Here is a 13,139-nt window from a genome sequence, read left to right as displayed (position 1 = left end):
AATACCCTTTGTAATACTTATTATAATATTTTTTTAAAAAGAATAAAAAAAAATAAAAAGAAAAAAAAAATAAAAAGAAAAAAAGAAACATTCAAACCTATAGAGAATTTTTGTGAGTTTATTTGAGCCAAACTATCAACAAATGCCAGGGACAGAATCTCAACGGATTGACAAAATGCTCCAGAGAATGGCAATTTTGCACCTTATTTTATACCTTACAATCTAAAGAGAAGATGTAAGTGGGTTATATGAAATCCATTGGTGATAGATTAGGGAGGGGGGAGAAAGCAAAGCGGGGGAGGAGGGACCTCTGGGATTGGATGATAAGTAAAATGACACATATTTTACATAGGTGTGAAAGTCTTACACAGTGTGAAAGTAGTACTTGGCATCAACATACAAGTTTGGGAATACTAATTTAGAGAACAGAGCTCAAGTTGATGTCCTTTTATAGCAAATGATATTCTAAATTTTGTCTCCTCTTGATAGCCTACTTGACTATTACCATGTACTTTGGGAAAATCTTACCTCTTATCCATGAAAACGAAGCATTTATTTCCCCTTTCCTCCCTAGAAAAATGTTCTGTTTGTGGAGCTGCTTGCAAGCATCTGGCTCTTTCTGATAAAGTAAGTTTTTCTTCCCCTCCCACCAACCATTTTATTCCATTCCTAGCCTGTAGGAAGTATACAAAGAGTATAGTTGATAAGTGATTAAGCATTGAAATTTTTTTTTTTTAAAAAAGGAAAAGAAACAAACAAAATTCACTAGTAACAATTGTAAAAAATAGGGTAAGCAAGAGATAAAATAATTATTTGTGGCTATTTTTACAGAAGCACTGGGTAAGGATATTTAAGACATATAGCACAATGAAATAATATCAGGTGCTTTTGGAAGGGGTGGTACATCCTTTGCCATATTTGCCAGTATTTTATTTCATTCCATTGTGGATATACTCAATGTTTGTGTTACTCTCTTCATAGATGAAACCTCAGGAGAAGATGTACTTCAAAAACCCTGTGGAGACAGCTTTGCAGCATTTTAGTCACATCTCTCAGGTATGAGAAAGTGAAAAAACTCTGATTCTCCAGGCAAGTTCTAATGGCATCTTATGTCTTTATCAAAAGTTCTCTTTAGACTGCCTTTGTGCACAATGGACAGAAATGGGCTGCTCTGATTGCTTTCTTTACTGATGATATACATCTCAATAGTTAACTTTTTACTGACCCAGAATCTGTGAAAGCTATAAAAGCCAAGATGTAGCTGACATCTTGCCTTGCCTTGTACTTTCCAGTTCTATTAAGAAATGTTTTTTCAATAGGATATTTGAATATCTTTTTGTTTTGTTTTTTTGTTAATCCTCACCTGAGGATATTTTTCCATTGATTTTTTTTTTTTTTTTTTTTTTTTTTAAGAAAGAGTGGATGGGAGGAGGATAGACAGAGAGAAACATTGATGTGAGAGAGAGACATCGATTGGTTGCTTCCCGCCTGAACCCCAACCAGGGCTGGGGATCGAGCCTACAACTGAGGTACCTGCCCTTGACTGTAATTGAACCTGGGAACCTTCAGTCCACATGCTATCTATCCACTGAGCCAAACCGGTCAGGGCTATTAAGTAATTTTTTAAGAATAAAGGTTTGCCCGGCCACTGTGGCTCAGTAGTTGAGTATCTACCCATGCACCAAGAGGTTGCTGGTTCGATTCTGGTCAGGGCATTGTCCAGCTTTCAGGCTTGATCCCAGAGGGGTGTGCAGGAGGCAGCCGATCAACGATTCTCTCTCGTCATTAATGTTCCTCTCTTTCCCCCTCTCTCTTCCTCTGAAGTTAATAAAAATATATTATTTTTATTTTTTTTATTTTTAAATATATTGTATTGATTTTTTACAGAGAGGAAGGGAGAGGGATAGAGAGTTAGAAACATCAATGAGAGAGAAACACCAATCAGCTGCTTCCTGCACACCCTACTGGGGATGTGCCTGCAACCAAGGTACATGCCCCCTTGACCAGAATCGAACCTGGGACCCGTCAGTCTGCAGGCCGACACTCTATCCACTGAGGCAAACCAGTTAGGGCGGAATATATATATTTTTAAAAAGAATAGCCCTCGCTGGTTTGGCTTATGGATAGAGCATCAGCCTGTGGACCAAAAGGTCCCGGGTTAGATTCTAGTCAAGGACACATACCTCGTACCTCAGTTGCAAGCTCCTCCCTGGTCCGGCCCTGGCCTGGGCTCATGCAGGAACCAATTGATATGTTTCTTTCACATCAATATTTCTCTCTGTCTTTCCCTCTCTCTTCCACCCTCTCTAAAAATCAATGGAAAAATATCCTCGGGTGAAGATTAAAAAAAAAAAAGAATAAAGAAGATTCTAGGGAGCTTTATCACCCTTCTGTTCAGATAAATGAATCTTTTAAAACTTGATTTGAATATATAGGCCTGACCCTGTAAACAATGGATTTATTTAGTGGTCTTTCAACCTTTTGCTTGTAGACCAAAGTTCAAGAAAGGACTTCTTGTTTCTCATTCTTGCTTTTTGATAAAACTTTCTTTCTTTTTTTTTTTTTAATATATATTTTATTGATTTTTTACAGAGAGGAAGGGAAAGGGATAGAGAGTTAGAAACATCAATGACAGAGAAACACCGATCAGCTGCCTCCTGCACACCCCCTACTGGGGATGTGCCCGCAACCAAGGTACATGCCCTTGACCGGAATCGAACCTGGGACCCTTCAGTCTGCAGGCCGATGCTCTATCCACTGAGCCAAACCGGTCAGGGCTGATAAAACGTTCTTAGTTATTCTATCTAATAAAGAGGGAATGTGCTTATTGACCCTCACACCTTTGCAAAGATGTCAGTGCCCACAGCCAATAAGGTGGGAATATGCTAATTGACTGCCCCGCCCTCAAAGATGGTGGCGCCCACAGCCAATAAGGAGGCACCCAGTCCCCACGTGCCTGCCTCCGGAGACCCCCAGTCTCCTCAGCCTCCCAGCTGTCCAGGGCCGGCCCGAGGTGTAGGCAAGCCTTGGATGGTGGATGCCCAGACACCCAGGGCCTCCCAAGGCTCAGGTAACCAGGGCTGGTCGAGGCTTGTGCTGCCGGCAGTGGCAGTAGCAGAGGTGTGATGGGGCGTCACCTTCCCCTGATAGCTGGGTCGCCTCCCGCCCCTGAGGGCTCCCGGACTGTGAGAGGGGACAGGCCTGGCTGAGGGACCGCCCCCTCCAGTGCATGAATTTTCATGCACTGGGCCTCTAGTGTGTATATATATATATATATGTATTTCTTCATTTAGTATTCATAACTGGGTGCCAGAATTTTAGAAAAATATTTTTCTTTTTCTGATGCTTACCATACCATTGACTTGGTCAGGAGTTATAGGAATGTAGAAGAATATATGGAAGAGAAGGCAGGACAACAATTTAAAAGAGTTTCCAAATATAAGCTTTGGTTTTTATCTTTCACTCTCAGTTCTCCACTGAGATTATTTCATAATCTCATGGGATTCCTATCTTAGCATGTTTGTTGAGATTTTTATCACTGTTCTACTCTTCTCATTCTTAGGAAAGTATCCTTTTCCTAAACATGAAGAGGAGCCTTAGTCATTTTCTAGCTGAAGATAGTGGATATAATTTTTCTTTGGTTTCACTCCTCAATCCTAACTCTGGAGATACCAGAAGGGAAATTGAGGCTTTGGCTGCATTCTGCTTTTAGCTACTTGGGTGAAACATCATATTTTGGATGGTATTTAACATTATGGGGAGATAAAATCCAGCTGGGACTGAAGGAGAAATGTAAACAAGGTCACATGAGCAAGAGAAAGAGCAGACCTTTAGTTAATAACTAAACCCAGGATTAGCTAATGATTAGCAGAGAAATTATATGTAGTCTGAATCTTAACCTACCTATCATGGGACCAATTACACATGGTCAAATAATCAAGATAAAATAAATGGAAAGGGTCAGTTAATCATCACTTTAGTAAAGGGCCAGTTTGGTGAAGTCAGCAATGTCTGAAAATGTGTTTTCCTAGTCTGTGAAGTTGAATAATTGACCCAAGAAATGTCTAGATTGCCTTATTCAGGCCTCTGCTCAAATTTTCCTTTCAGTCAAACCTTTACTGACTTTCATACCTCCAATAATAGCCCAACACTCTCTACTTCTTTTCCTGCTTTATTTTTCATCATAGTTCTTATCTCTAATACTATATAATATATTTGTTTATTGTTTGAATCTGGCACTGAAATGTAAACTCCATGAAGGCAGAGATTTGGTTGGTTTTGTTTATTGTTATATCTTCAGATAGTTCTTAATATGTAATGGACACTCAAAAAATTGTTGAATGAATGAATGTTGATCTAAATATCCATTTTAATTATCCCCAATCTCTGTAATGACTTGACAAGGGCATTTTTCTGCTGTACTACTCTATGGCCAATAGTTTTATCAAGCTGCTCATTTTGAGTTCTTTACTCACCTATAGATAAAATTATCTAACTATATTTGGGAATTGGAGAGCCCCATATGGACCTGTTAGCTTTCTTTTATTCCGAGGTCATAGACTACATGCACTCTTATCCACAACTAGTCATCTTTCAAATGCCAGTGATTGTTCCTTCATCGGTAAAGCCTTCTCTGATTCCTGTAGGCAGATTTTTGTTCTGTCCTTTGTACTCCTATCCCACCTTGTTCTTAATTCTGCAAAAATGTTTGAATTTATTTGTTCATATGTCTGTTTCTCTCATTGAACTGAAGCTTTTGAAAGGCAGGTATCATATTTGTATTGCCCAATGCCTAACTATGTATCTGGAACCAATTAGGTACATAAAACACATTTATTAAGTGAATGAATGCACATGTATGGCTGGAAGGGTGAGAAAGAGGAATAATTCAAGGTAAGGTCAGAGAGAGAGGCTTGATAGTATAGGAACTGGTAGGCCATGGTAAGGAATTTAGGTTTTTCCTGAAGTGCAGTGTGATACTGTTAAGGGTTTTAAGCAAAGAAATGGCATTATCTGATATATAATTTTCAAAGAGAATCTGGTTTCTTTGTGGAGAATGGATTATACAGAAGTTAAGAGTAGAAGCAGAAAGATCAGTTATGAGGCTATGGGAGAAATCTAAGCAAGACTGCTTGGGCCAAGGTGGTATTTTATACTTCCCTTTGAAAACAAACAATACAAACTTCTTTTTACTTTTGTGGTCTTTCATTATTTTCCTGTAGGTTTGTGACCTTTCAAAATCTATTATGAGTTTTCTCACATTATTCTTTAAATTAATATAGTACTTTACAGCTTTCAGAATGCTTTCACAGTCCTGGCTGGTTTGGTTCAGTGGATAGAGCATTGGTCTGCGGACCAATTCACCCCTTTATTTATGTTTTTATATTTGATTGATTTTTTACAGAGAGGAAGGGAGAGGGATAGAGAGTTAGAAACATCAATGAGAGAGAAACATGGATCAGCTGCCTCCTGCACACCCGCTACTGGGGATGTGCCCGCAACCAAGGTACATGCCCTTGACCAGAATCGAACCTGGGACCCTTCAGTCCACAGGCCAACGCTCTATCCACTGAGCCAAACCCATTAGGGCCAAATTCACCCCTTTGAACTGCAATTCAGTAGTTCTTAGTATATTCACATAATTGTGCAATCATTACTACCTAATTTTAGAAGATTTTTATCACTCTATAAAGAAATCCTGCCCTGGCTGGTATGGCTTAGTTGGTTGAGCATTGTCCTATACACTGAAAGGTTGCTGGTTCAATTCTTGGTCAGGGCACATACTTAGATTACTGATTTGATTCCCGGTAACCATAGATGTTTCTTCCTCTCTTTCTCTCCCTCGCTTCCTCTTTTCCTCTCCCTCTCTTCCTTTCTCCCTCTCTCTCTCTTCTCTCCCTTCCCCTCTCTCTACAATCAGTATACCTGTTAGCAGGCATTTCCCAAATCCTCTTTACTCTTTCCAGCCTTAGGCTATCACTAATTTACTTTCTGTCCCTATAAGTTTGCCTGTTCTAGACATTTCATAAATATGAAATCATACAAGGTATGGTCTTTTGTGACTGACTTCACTAGTGTAATGTTTTCAAGGTTCATCCAGGTTGTAGCATGTATTAAGACTTCCTTCCTTTTATGACCAAATAATATTCCATTATATAGATGGACTAGAGGCCCAGTGCATGAATTCATGCACGGGTGGGGGCTGATCGAGCCGGGCAGGCTGGGGAGAGTGGATGTGGGTGGTTGGCCAGGTACATGCCCTTGACCAGAATCGAACCTGGGACCCTTCAGTCCACAGGCCAACGCTCTATCCACTGAGCCAAACCCATTAGGGCCAAATTCACCCCTTTGAACTGCAATTCAGTAGTTCTTAGTATATTCACATAATTGTGCAATCATTACTACCTAATTTTAGAAGATTTTTATCACTCTATAAAGAAATCCTGCCCTGGCTGGTATGGCTTAGTTGGTTGAGCATTGTCCTATACACTGAAAGGTTGCTGGTTCAATTCTTGGTCAGGGCACATACTTAGATTACTGATTTGATTCCCGGTAACCATAGATGTTTCTTCCTCTCTTTCTCTCCCTCGCTTCCTCTTTTCCTCTCCCTCTCTTCCTTTCTCCCTCTCTCTCCTCTCTCCCTTCCCCTCTCTCTACAATCAGTATACCTGTTAGCAGGCATTTCCCAAATCCTCTTTACCCTTTCCAGCCGTAGGCTATCACTAATTTACTTTCTGTAAGTTTGCCTTTGCCTGTTCACTAGTGTAATGTTTTCAAGGTTCATCCAGGTTGTAGCATGTATTAAGACTTCCTTCCTTTTATGACCAAATAATATTCCATTATATAGATGGACTAGAGGCCCAGTGCATGAATTCATGCACGGGTGGGGGCTGATCGAGCCGGGCAGGCTGGGGAGAGTGGATGTGGGTGGTTGGCCGGCTGGCCCTGCCCCCTGGTCGAACTCCCAGTCGAGAGGACAATTTGCATATTAGCCTTTTATTATATAGGATATGTTTCATGTTCCATTCATCAGTTGAGGGACTAAATTAGGGTTGTTTCCGCTTTTTGGCTATTATGAATAATACTGCTAAAAACATTTGTGTACAAGTTTTTGGGTGGGCATATATTTTCATTTCTCTTGAATATACATGTAGAAGTTGACTTACTGGGTCAAGTGGTAACTCTTTTTAACTCTGAGGAACTGCCAGACTGTTTTCCCAAGTGCCTGAACCATTTTACATTCTTACCTGCGTGTGTGAGGGTTTTGATTTCTCCATATCTTTGCCAACATTTGTTTTTAACTATCCTTTAAAAAAAATTTTTTTTTTTGTACAAGTTTCTTACCAGATATATGATTTGCAAATATTTTCTCCCATTCTGTTGGGCCCATTCACTTTATTTTATTTTAATATATTTTATTGATTTTTTACAGAGAGGAAGGGAGAGGGAGAGAGAGTTAGAAACACAGATGAGAGACATCGATCAGCTGCCTCCTGCACACCCCCCACTGGGGATGTGCCCTCAACCAACGTACATGCCCCTGACTGGAAACGAACCCGGGACCCTTGAGTCTGTAGGCTGACGCTCTATCCACTGAGCCAAACCGGTCAGGTGGGCCCATTCACTTTAAAATTGAGAACAAATAACATAAATATAAATAGGAAGAACAAACAGGACATCAAATAGAGTAGGAAATAGAGAGGAGAGGTTAAGATAAAAAAGAGAGAAAGGTATAGATTCACAAAGACAAATTCAGAGGAAAAGACACAAATGGATATACAGAAACTTTGATAAATTTAGCGTTGGGTTGACAAACTTTTTCTAAAAGGGCCAGTAAATATTTTAGGCTTTGCAGGCCATACAATCTGTATTGCAGCTACAAAACTCTGCTTGTAATGCAGAAGCAGCCATGGGCAGTATGTAACAAATAGATATGGCTGTGTTCCAGTAAAATTTTATTCATAAAAACAGGCAGCTAAGTCTGACTTATATGGCTCAGTGGCTGAGCATTAACCCATGAACCAAGAATTCCCCGGTTCAATTCCCTGTCAGGGCACATGCCCAGGTTGTGGGCTTGACTCCCTCTAGGGGGCATGCTGTAGGCAGCCAATCAATGTCTCTCTCATTGATGCTTCTATCTCGATATCCCTCTCCCTTCTGCTCTAAAATCAATAAAATAAAATAAGTAAATAAACATTTAAAAAAAAAATATTAAAAAACACACACACACAAAAAAAACACAAGGCAGCTAGCCATGGTCTGTAGTTTGCTATCTTTGAAGTCATATTTTGCTAACATATACATGAATAACTACCATATCTGCCATTTGAATAAAATCATGCCAAGGCCTGATCTCATCAATAGAACTGACCAATTCTTCACCTCTCACTTAAATTAAAAAATTGAACAACTGAGAATCAATGGTGCTTTTGAAGAAAGATTTTATTTAGTCTAAATTTATTTTACCTGAAAAGGAAAAGCAATTTGTCAGTACTTAGGATTTCTGAAATAGTATAGTTGAACTCTTTTTCACCACTGAGCGGGAGGTTGAGGAATCTTTAGCTGGTGTGAGAGGTAATATTATTTTGATAAACCGTGCAGCCCAAAACTTAACTCCCAACCTGGTGGGCTGCTGTGACTCTCTCATTGACATCTAATTGCTTTTGATAAGGATACATTTTTAGGATTCTTTTTTGCTCAAATCTGTTCTCTCTGAGCAACACAATAATCTGTTTCAATTACAAATCTGAACGCGAAACTTCCTTTTCAAAACGCTTTGGTGGCTTTCTGTCACAAGTTTCAGACTCTTGAGAGTGACACCTAGATCCCTTAATGGTCTGTTTCCTTCTAACCTCTGCGATCTCATCCACAACTCCCACCTCATATCTTACTAGTACATGCCAACGTAAGTTCTTAGGTAGGTTATTTATTACCTAATCTATAAAGTAGACTTAATTATTTGTAGTTCTTTTATATACCATACTAGAGACCTGGTGCACGAAATTTGCGTATGGGGTGTGTGTGGGGGGGTGTCCTTCAGTCTGGCCTGTGCCCTCGAGGGATGTCTGATTGCCAGTCGGACATCCCTCTCACAATCCAGGACACTGCATGCACCAGTGACCATACTTTTCATACAGGTGAAAGGCATCTTGCTGTTGTATGGGCAGCTACATTTTTTTGCCCTGATTATAAAAAGTAGTACATAACATGATCCTTCTGAGGCAGTAGTCCCATTGTCCCCAGCTTATGGATGGAAAAACTGAAGCAGAGAGAAGTTAAGTAATTGGCTTTGTCACACAGTTATAAGTGTCAGAATCAGGGCTGACCACAAGGTGGGCAAGCCAGAGTCCATGCATGTCATCGCTGCATCATCCTGTTGTTTCAGTGTTAGAGTAGCCTTGCCAGGTTTTAATTTTTAAATCTAAGAGACTGTTCCCAATATATAGGGTAGGGTCCCTAGGCCTGGCCAGCAGGGCTGATCTGTGGGAATGGGCGGGGAGGGGCACCCACCTTGGCTGGAGGCCTGGTGCCACCCGCTGGTCGGCCCCACCCCCCACTGCCGCCACTGGTCACCTCCCTCTGCAGGGCGACCAATGGCGATGGGGAAGAGGGAGCACTGGCACTCACCTTGGCTGGCGGCCTGGTGTTGCTAGCTGGCCGCCTGCCCCCCCTCCCCCCATTGCCACCACTGGTTGCCTCCCTCTGGGTGGGGGTGGGGGGCAAGACGCTCAACACAGGAGCTGCCTTCTGCTCCTGCATTGAGTGTCTGCCCCCTAGTGGTCACTGTGCATCATAGCAACCAGTCGTTTTGCCGTTTGGCTGATTTGCATATTAGGGTTTTATTATATAGGATAGTTTCATAACTCTATGCCTAGAATACCTGACTTCCACACTCTGAAGCCTGAATAGTTACCTCTTAATCATTATTTCTGTACTTTATACTATACATAACTTTGTTCTGCATATCACCTTGTGTTTTATTGGTTCACACATCTGATCTCTTCTACTATATGGTGATGAGCTACTAAAGGACAAGCACCCATACTATTCACCTTAGCATTTCCAGTTCCATCACCCTGCTTTAGCAATGATCAGCTCTTCTGTCTATTCCTACTGCCACCCCATATAGATTATTTTACAGCCAAAACTAGATAGCATATAGTTTCAATCTGTAAATATTTCAGTGTGCCTCTAAAAGATGGAGACTCCTTCCTTAAATATAACCATGTCATGCTAAAATAATAATTCCCTAATATTATCAACTAATCAGTCAGCATTCACATTTCCCCAGCTGTCTCATAATTATCTTAAAACTTTGTTTGAATTGGGTTTTAGTAAGATCTATATAGTTCAGTTTTTTTCAAACTATAAGTTTCCTCTCATTTGTTTTTTTATTATTGTTGAAGAAAATGGTCTTTTGTCCTGTAGAGTTGTTCACAGTGCAGATTTCGTTCATGGAATCATTTAATATGCTTGTCTGTGCTCTGTTTCTCCAGTAAGTTAATAGTGAGATTTAGGCTTACCTAGAATCATTTGATTGAGGGGGTGGGAGGCAAGAATACTTGATAGCATTGTTGCATTCCACCAAGAGGTATAAAATGATCTTCTGCATCTCATTTTGTGTGATGATAGCCATTGATGAACTTCGCATAGATCCATAATGCACTAGGAGTGGCAAAATGCTTATATTTTAATTTTGTTATTCCTGTCTCCTTTTTTTAGCTGGAATATGTCTATAAAGAGAAATGTCCTTTTCTCAACTGTATGATTACCTTGAGATATAATTTTAAAATACTAAGTAAGACCTTTAGATATTATGGAACAAAGGAGTCAGTTTCATAAAAGATATATAAGGTAAACTAATAGGTTTTGAGTGTCAAAGTGAGAAAGCAATACCTTTAAAGTAAATTTCTAAAACTTAGCAATTTCTTAATAAATGTTCAAAACATTAAGATTGACAGTAATATAAATCTTCAACTAAAAAAACTCTGACATTTAAAATGAGGTAGGAGAGCCATTCTTTAGCACAAAAAATAGTCAGTAAAGCTAATATTCATTTTAAATATATATTACTTTTAATAAACAAACAAAATCCCCTTTTAAAAGTAAGTGTGAAATGCATACCCACATTGGACCAAAATATCTTATGTCTTATAATAAACTGCTGAGCTCCCCCTTTGCTTCCGTTACCGTGCTTCTCTCAGTATCTTTCGGTGATTTCTCCAACCTCTTGCCATTAACTGGACCTAATTCAGAACTGAAGTTTTAAAAACACTTTCTTCAGTAAATAAAATAAAAATTAACACTTGGAGATATCAAGATGTTATCAACAGATCTACTTTTGTGTGTGTGTGTATTTTTTTTTATCCTCACCTAAGGATATTTTTTCTGTGTGTGTGTGTGTGTGTGTGTGTGTATTTTTTTTTTTATCCTCACCTAAGGATATTTTTTCTATTACTTTTTAAGAGACAGTGGGAGAGAGGGAGGGAAGGAAGGGGGGCAGAGAGAGAGAGAAACATTGGTGTGAGAGAGAATGGTTGCCTCCTGAACCCTCCTTGGGTTTGTAGGCCGCCACTCTAACCACTGAGCAATGCCAGTTAGGGCTTCAACAGAACTACATTTATTATTACCTGTTCTTTTTATTTTAAAATATTAACAAAATAATCCCCAAGTTTTTTGTTTGTTTGTTTTTGTTTTGTTAACCCTCACCTGAGGATATTTTTCCATTGATTTTTAGGGAGTGTAGAAGAGAGAGGGAAAGAAAGAGAGAAACATTGACGTGAGAGAAACACATAGATTGGTTGCCTCCTGCATGAGCCCCAACTAGGGCCCAGGCTGGGGAGGAGCCTGTAACCGAGGTACATGCCCTTGACCGAAATCAAACCTGGACCCTCTTTTGTCCTCAGGCTGATGCTCTATCCACTAAGCCAAACCAATTAGGGCAATCCCCAAGTTAAAAAACAACAACTATAAGTGAGCAAAATTTGTCCTTTAGAAAATAAAGAAGCCAACCTTTTTATGAGGCTGAAGGATTGGAATGAGGCATAATAAAGAGTTTGCTAACAATTAAAAATTTTAAAAAATACTGAGATTCATTACTGAGTTAGGTTTAGAATCTTCTTTAGTGGATATATTTTGTTTTTAATCCTCACTAGAGGATATGCTTTTATTGATCTTAGAGAAGATGTGAAAGAGAAACATCGATGTGAGAGAGAAACATTGACCCACTGCCTCCCATAGGAGCCCCAAATGGGATCAAACCTGTAAACTTTTGGTGTGTGGGACGATGTTCCAACCAACTGAACCATCAGGTGGGGGCTGGTGGACATATTTGAAATAAGCTAAACATTTTTACTCTAGCATCAGGCAAAACCACTGATTCCTCTCCTCTAACACTTGTGTTTTTTTTTACTACATTTTTAGTGATTTCAGAGAGGAAGGGAGAGGGAGAGAGAGAAACATCAATGATGAGCGAGAATCATTGATCGGCTGCCTCCTGCACGCCCCCTACTGGGGATCGAGCCCAAAACCTGGGCATGTACCCTTGACTGGAATTGAACCTGAGACCCTTCGGTCCCCAGACCGACACTCTATCCACTGAGCCAAACCTGCTCGGGCTCCTCTAACACTTCTTGCTGGTGGTTGTTTTTCTGCATTGGTCTTTCTTTTTCTTGGAATGGTCAGATCTGAGATTTTTGGATTTGAGTTTTTTGGGGGATAAGTAGGCAAAGTAGGCCTCCTTAGGCCTAGGCAAAAGGCCTTCCAGTACTCTATTCTGGCTCCCTGGAGTTCCACAGTGGGGTCTGTTTTCAGTGCATGTATGACCCTTGGAAGTCTCAAGGGGAGAACTGGTCCGGGGCAGGAGTTGGATTTCCTTGGCCCTAGCCTGATACTTAATCTAACTGAAAACTTGGAGGTTAGGAGTTTGGCTGAGTGGATGGAGGTTGGGCCCTCAGACTGAAGGGTCCCGGGTACAATTCTGGTCAAGGGCACATACCTCTTCAGGAGGCAACCAATTGATGTGACTCTCACATCGATGTTTCTGTCTTTCCCCCTCCCTTCCACTCTCTAAAAACCAATGGAAAAATATCCTCAGGTGAGGATTAACAAAAAAATAAATTAAATGAATAGGAGTTTAG

The 13,139-nt window shown here is 40.2% G+C and overlaps 1 protein-coding gene across 1 annotated transcript in view; it reads left to right on the top strand.

The window, feature by feature from the left end:
• Nucleotides 1-13,139, top strand: part of RNF212B (ring finger protein 212B) — a 28,024-nt gene that overhangs the window by 3,772 nt on the left and 11,113 nt on the right. Inside the window, exons 3-4 of the mRNA XM_005882226.2 lie at nt 575-627; nt 982-1,056. Of these exons, the coding sequence (XP_005882288.1) occupies nt 575-627; nt 982-1,056 (128 nt within the window). The remainder of the gene's footprint in view (nt 1-574; nt 628-981; nt 1,057-13,139) is intronic.

The sequence above is a fragment of the Myotis brandtii genome, unplaced genomic scaffold, assembly GCF_000412655.1.
Source record: "Myotis brandtii unplaced genomic scaffold, ASM41265v1 scaffold70, whole genome shotgun sequence".
Classification (NCBI taxonomy): domain Eukaryota; kingdom Metazoa; phylum Chordata; class Mammalia; order Chiroptera; family Vespertilionidae; genus Myotis; species Myotis brandtii.
Note: the sequence above shows the minus strand (reverse complement) of the source record. Positions and strands in the feature narration are given on the sequence as shown.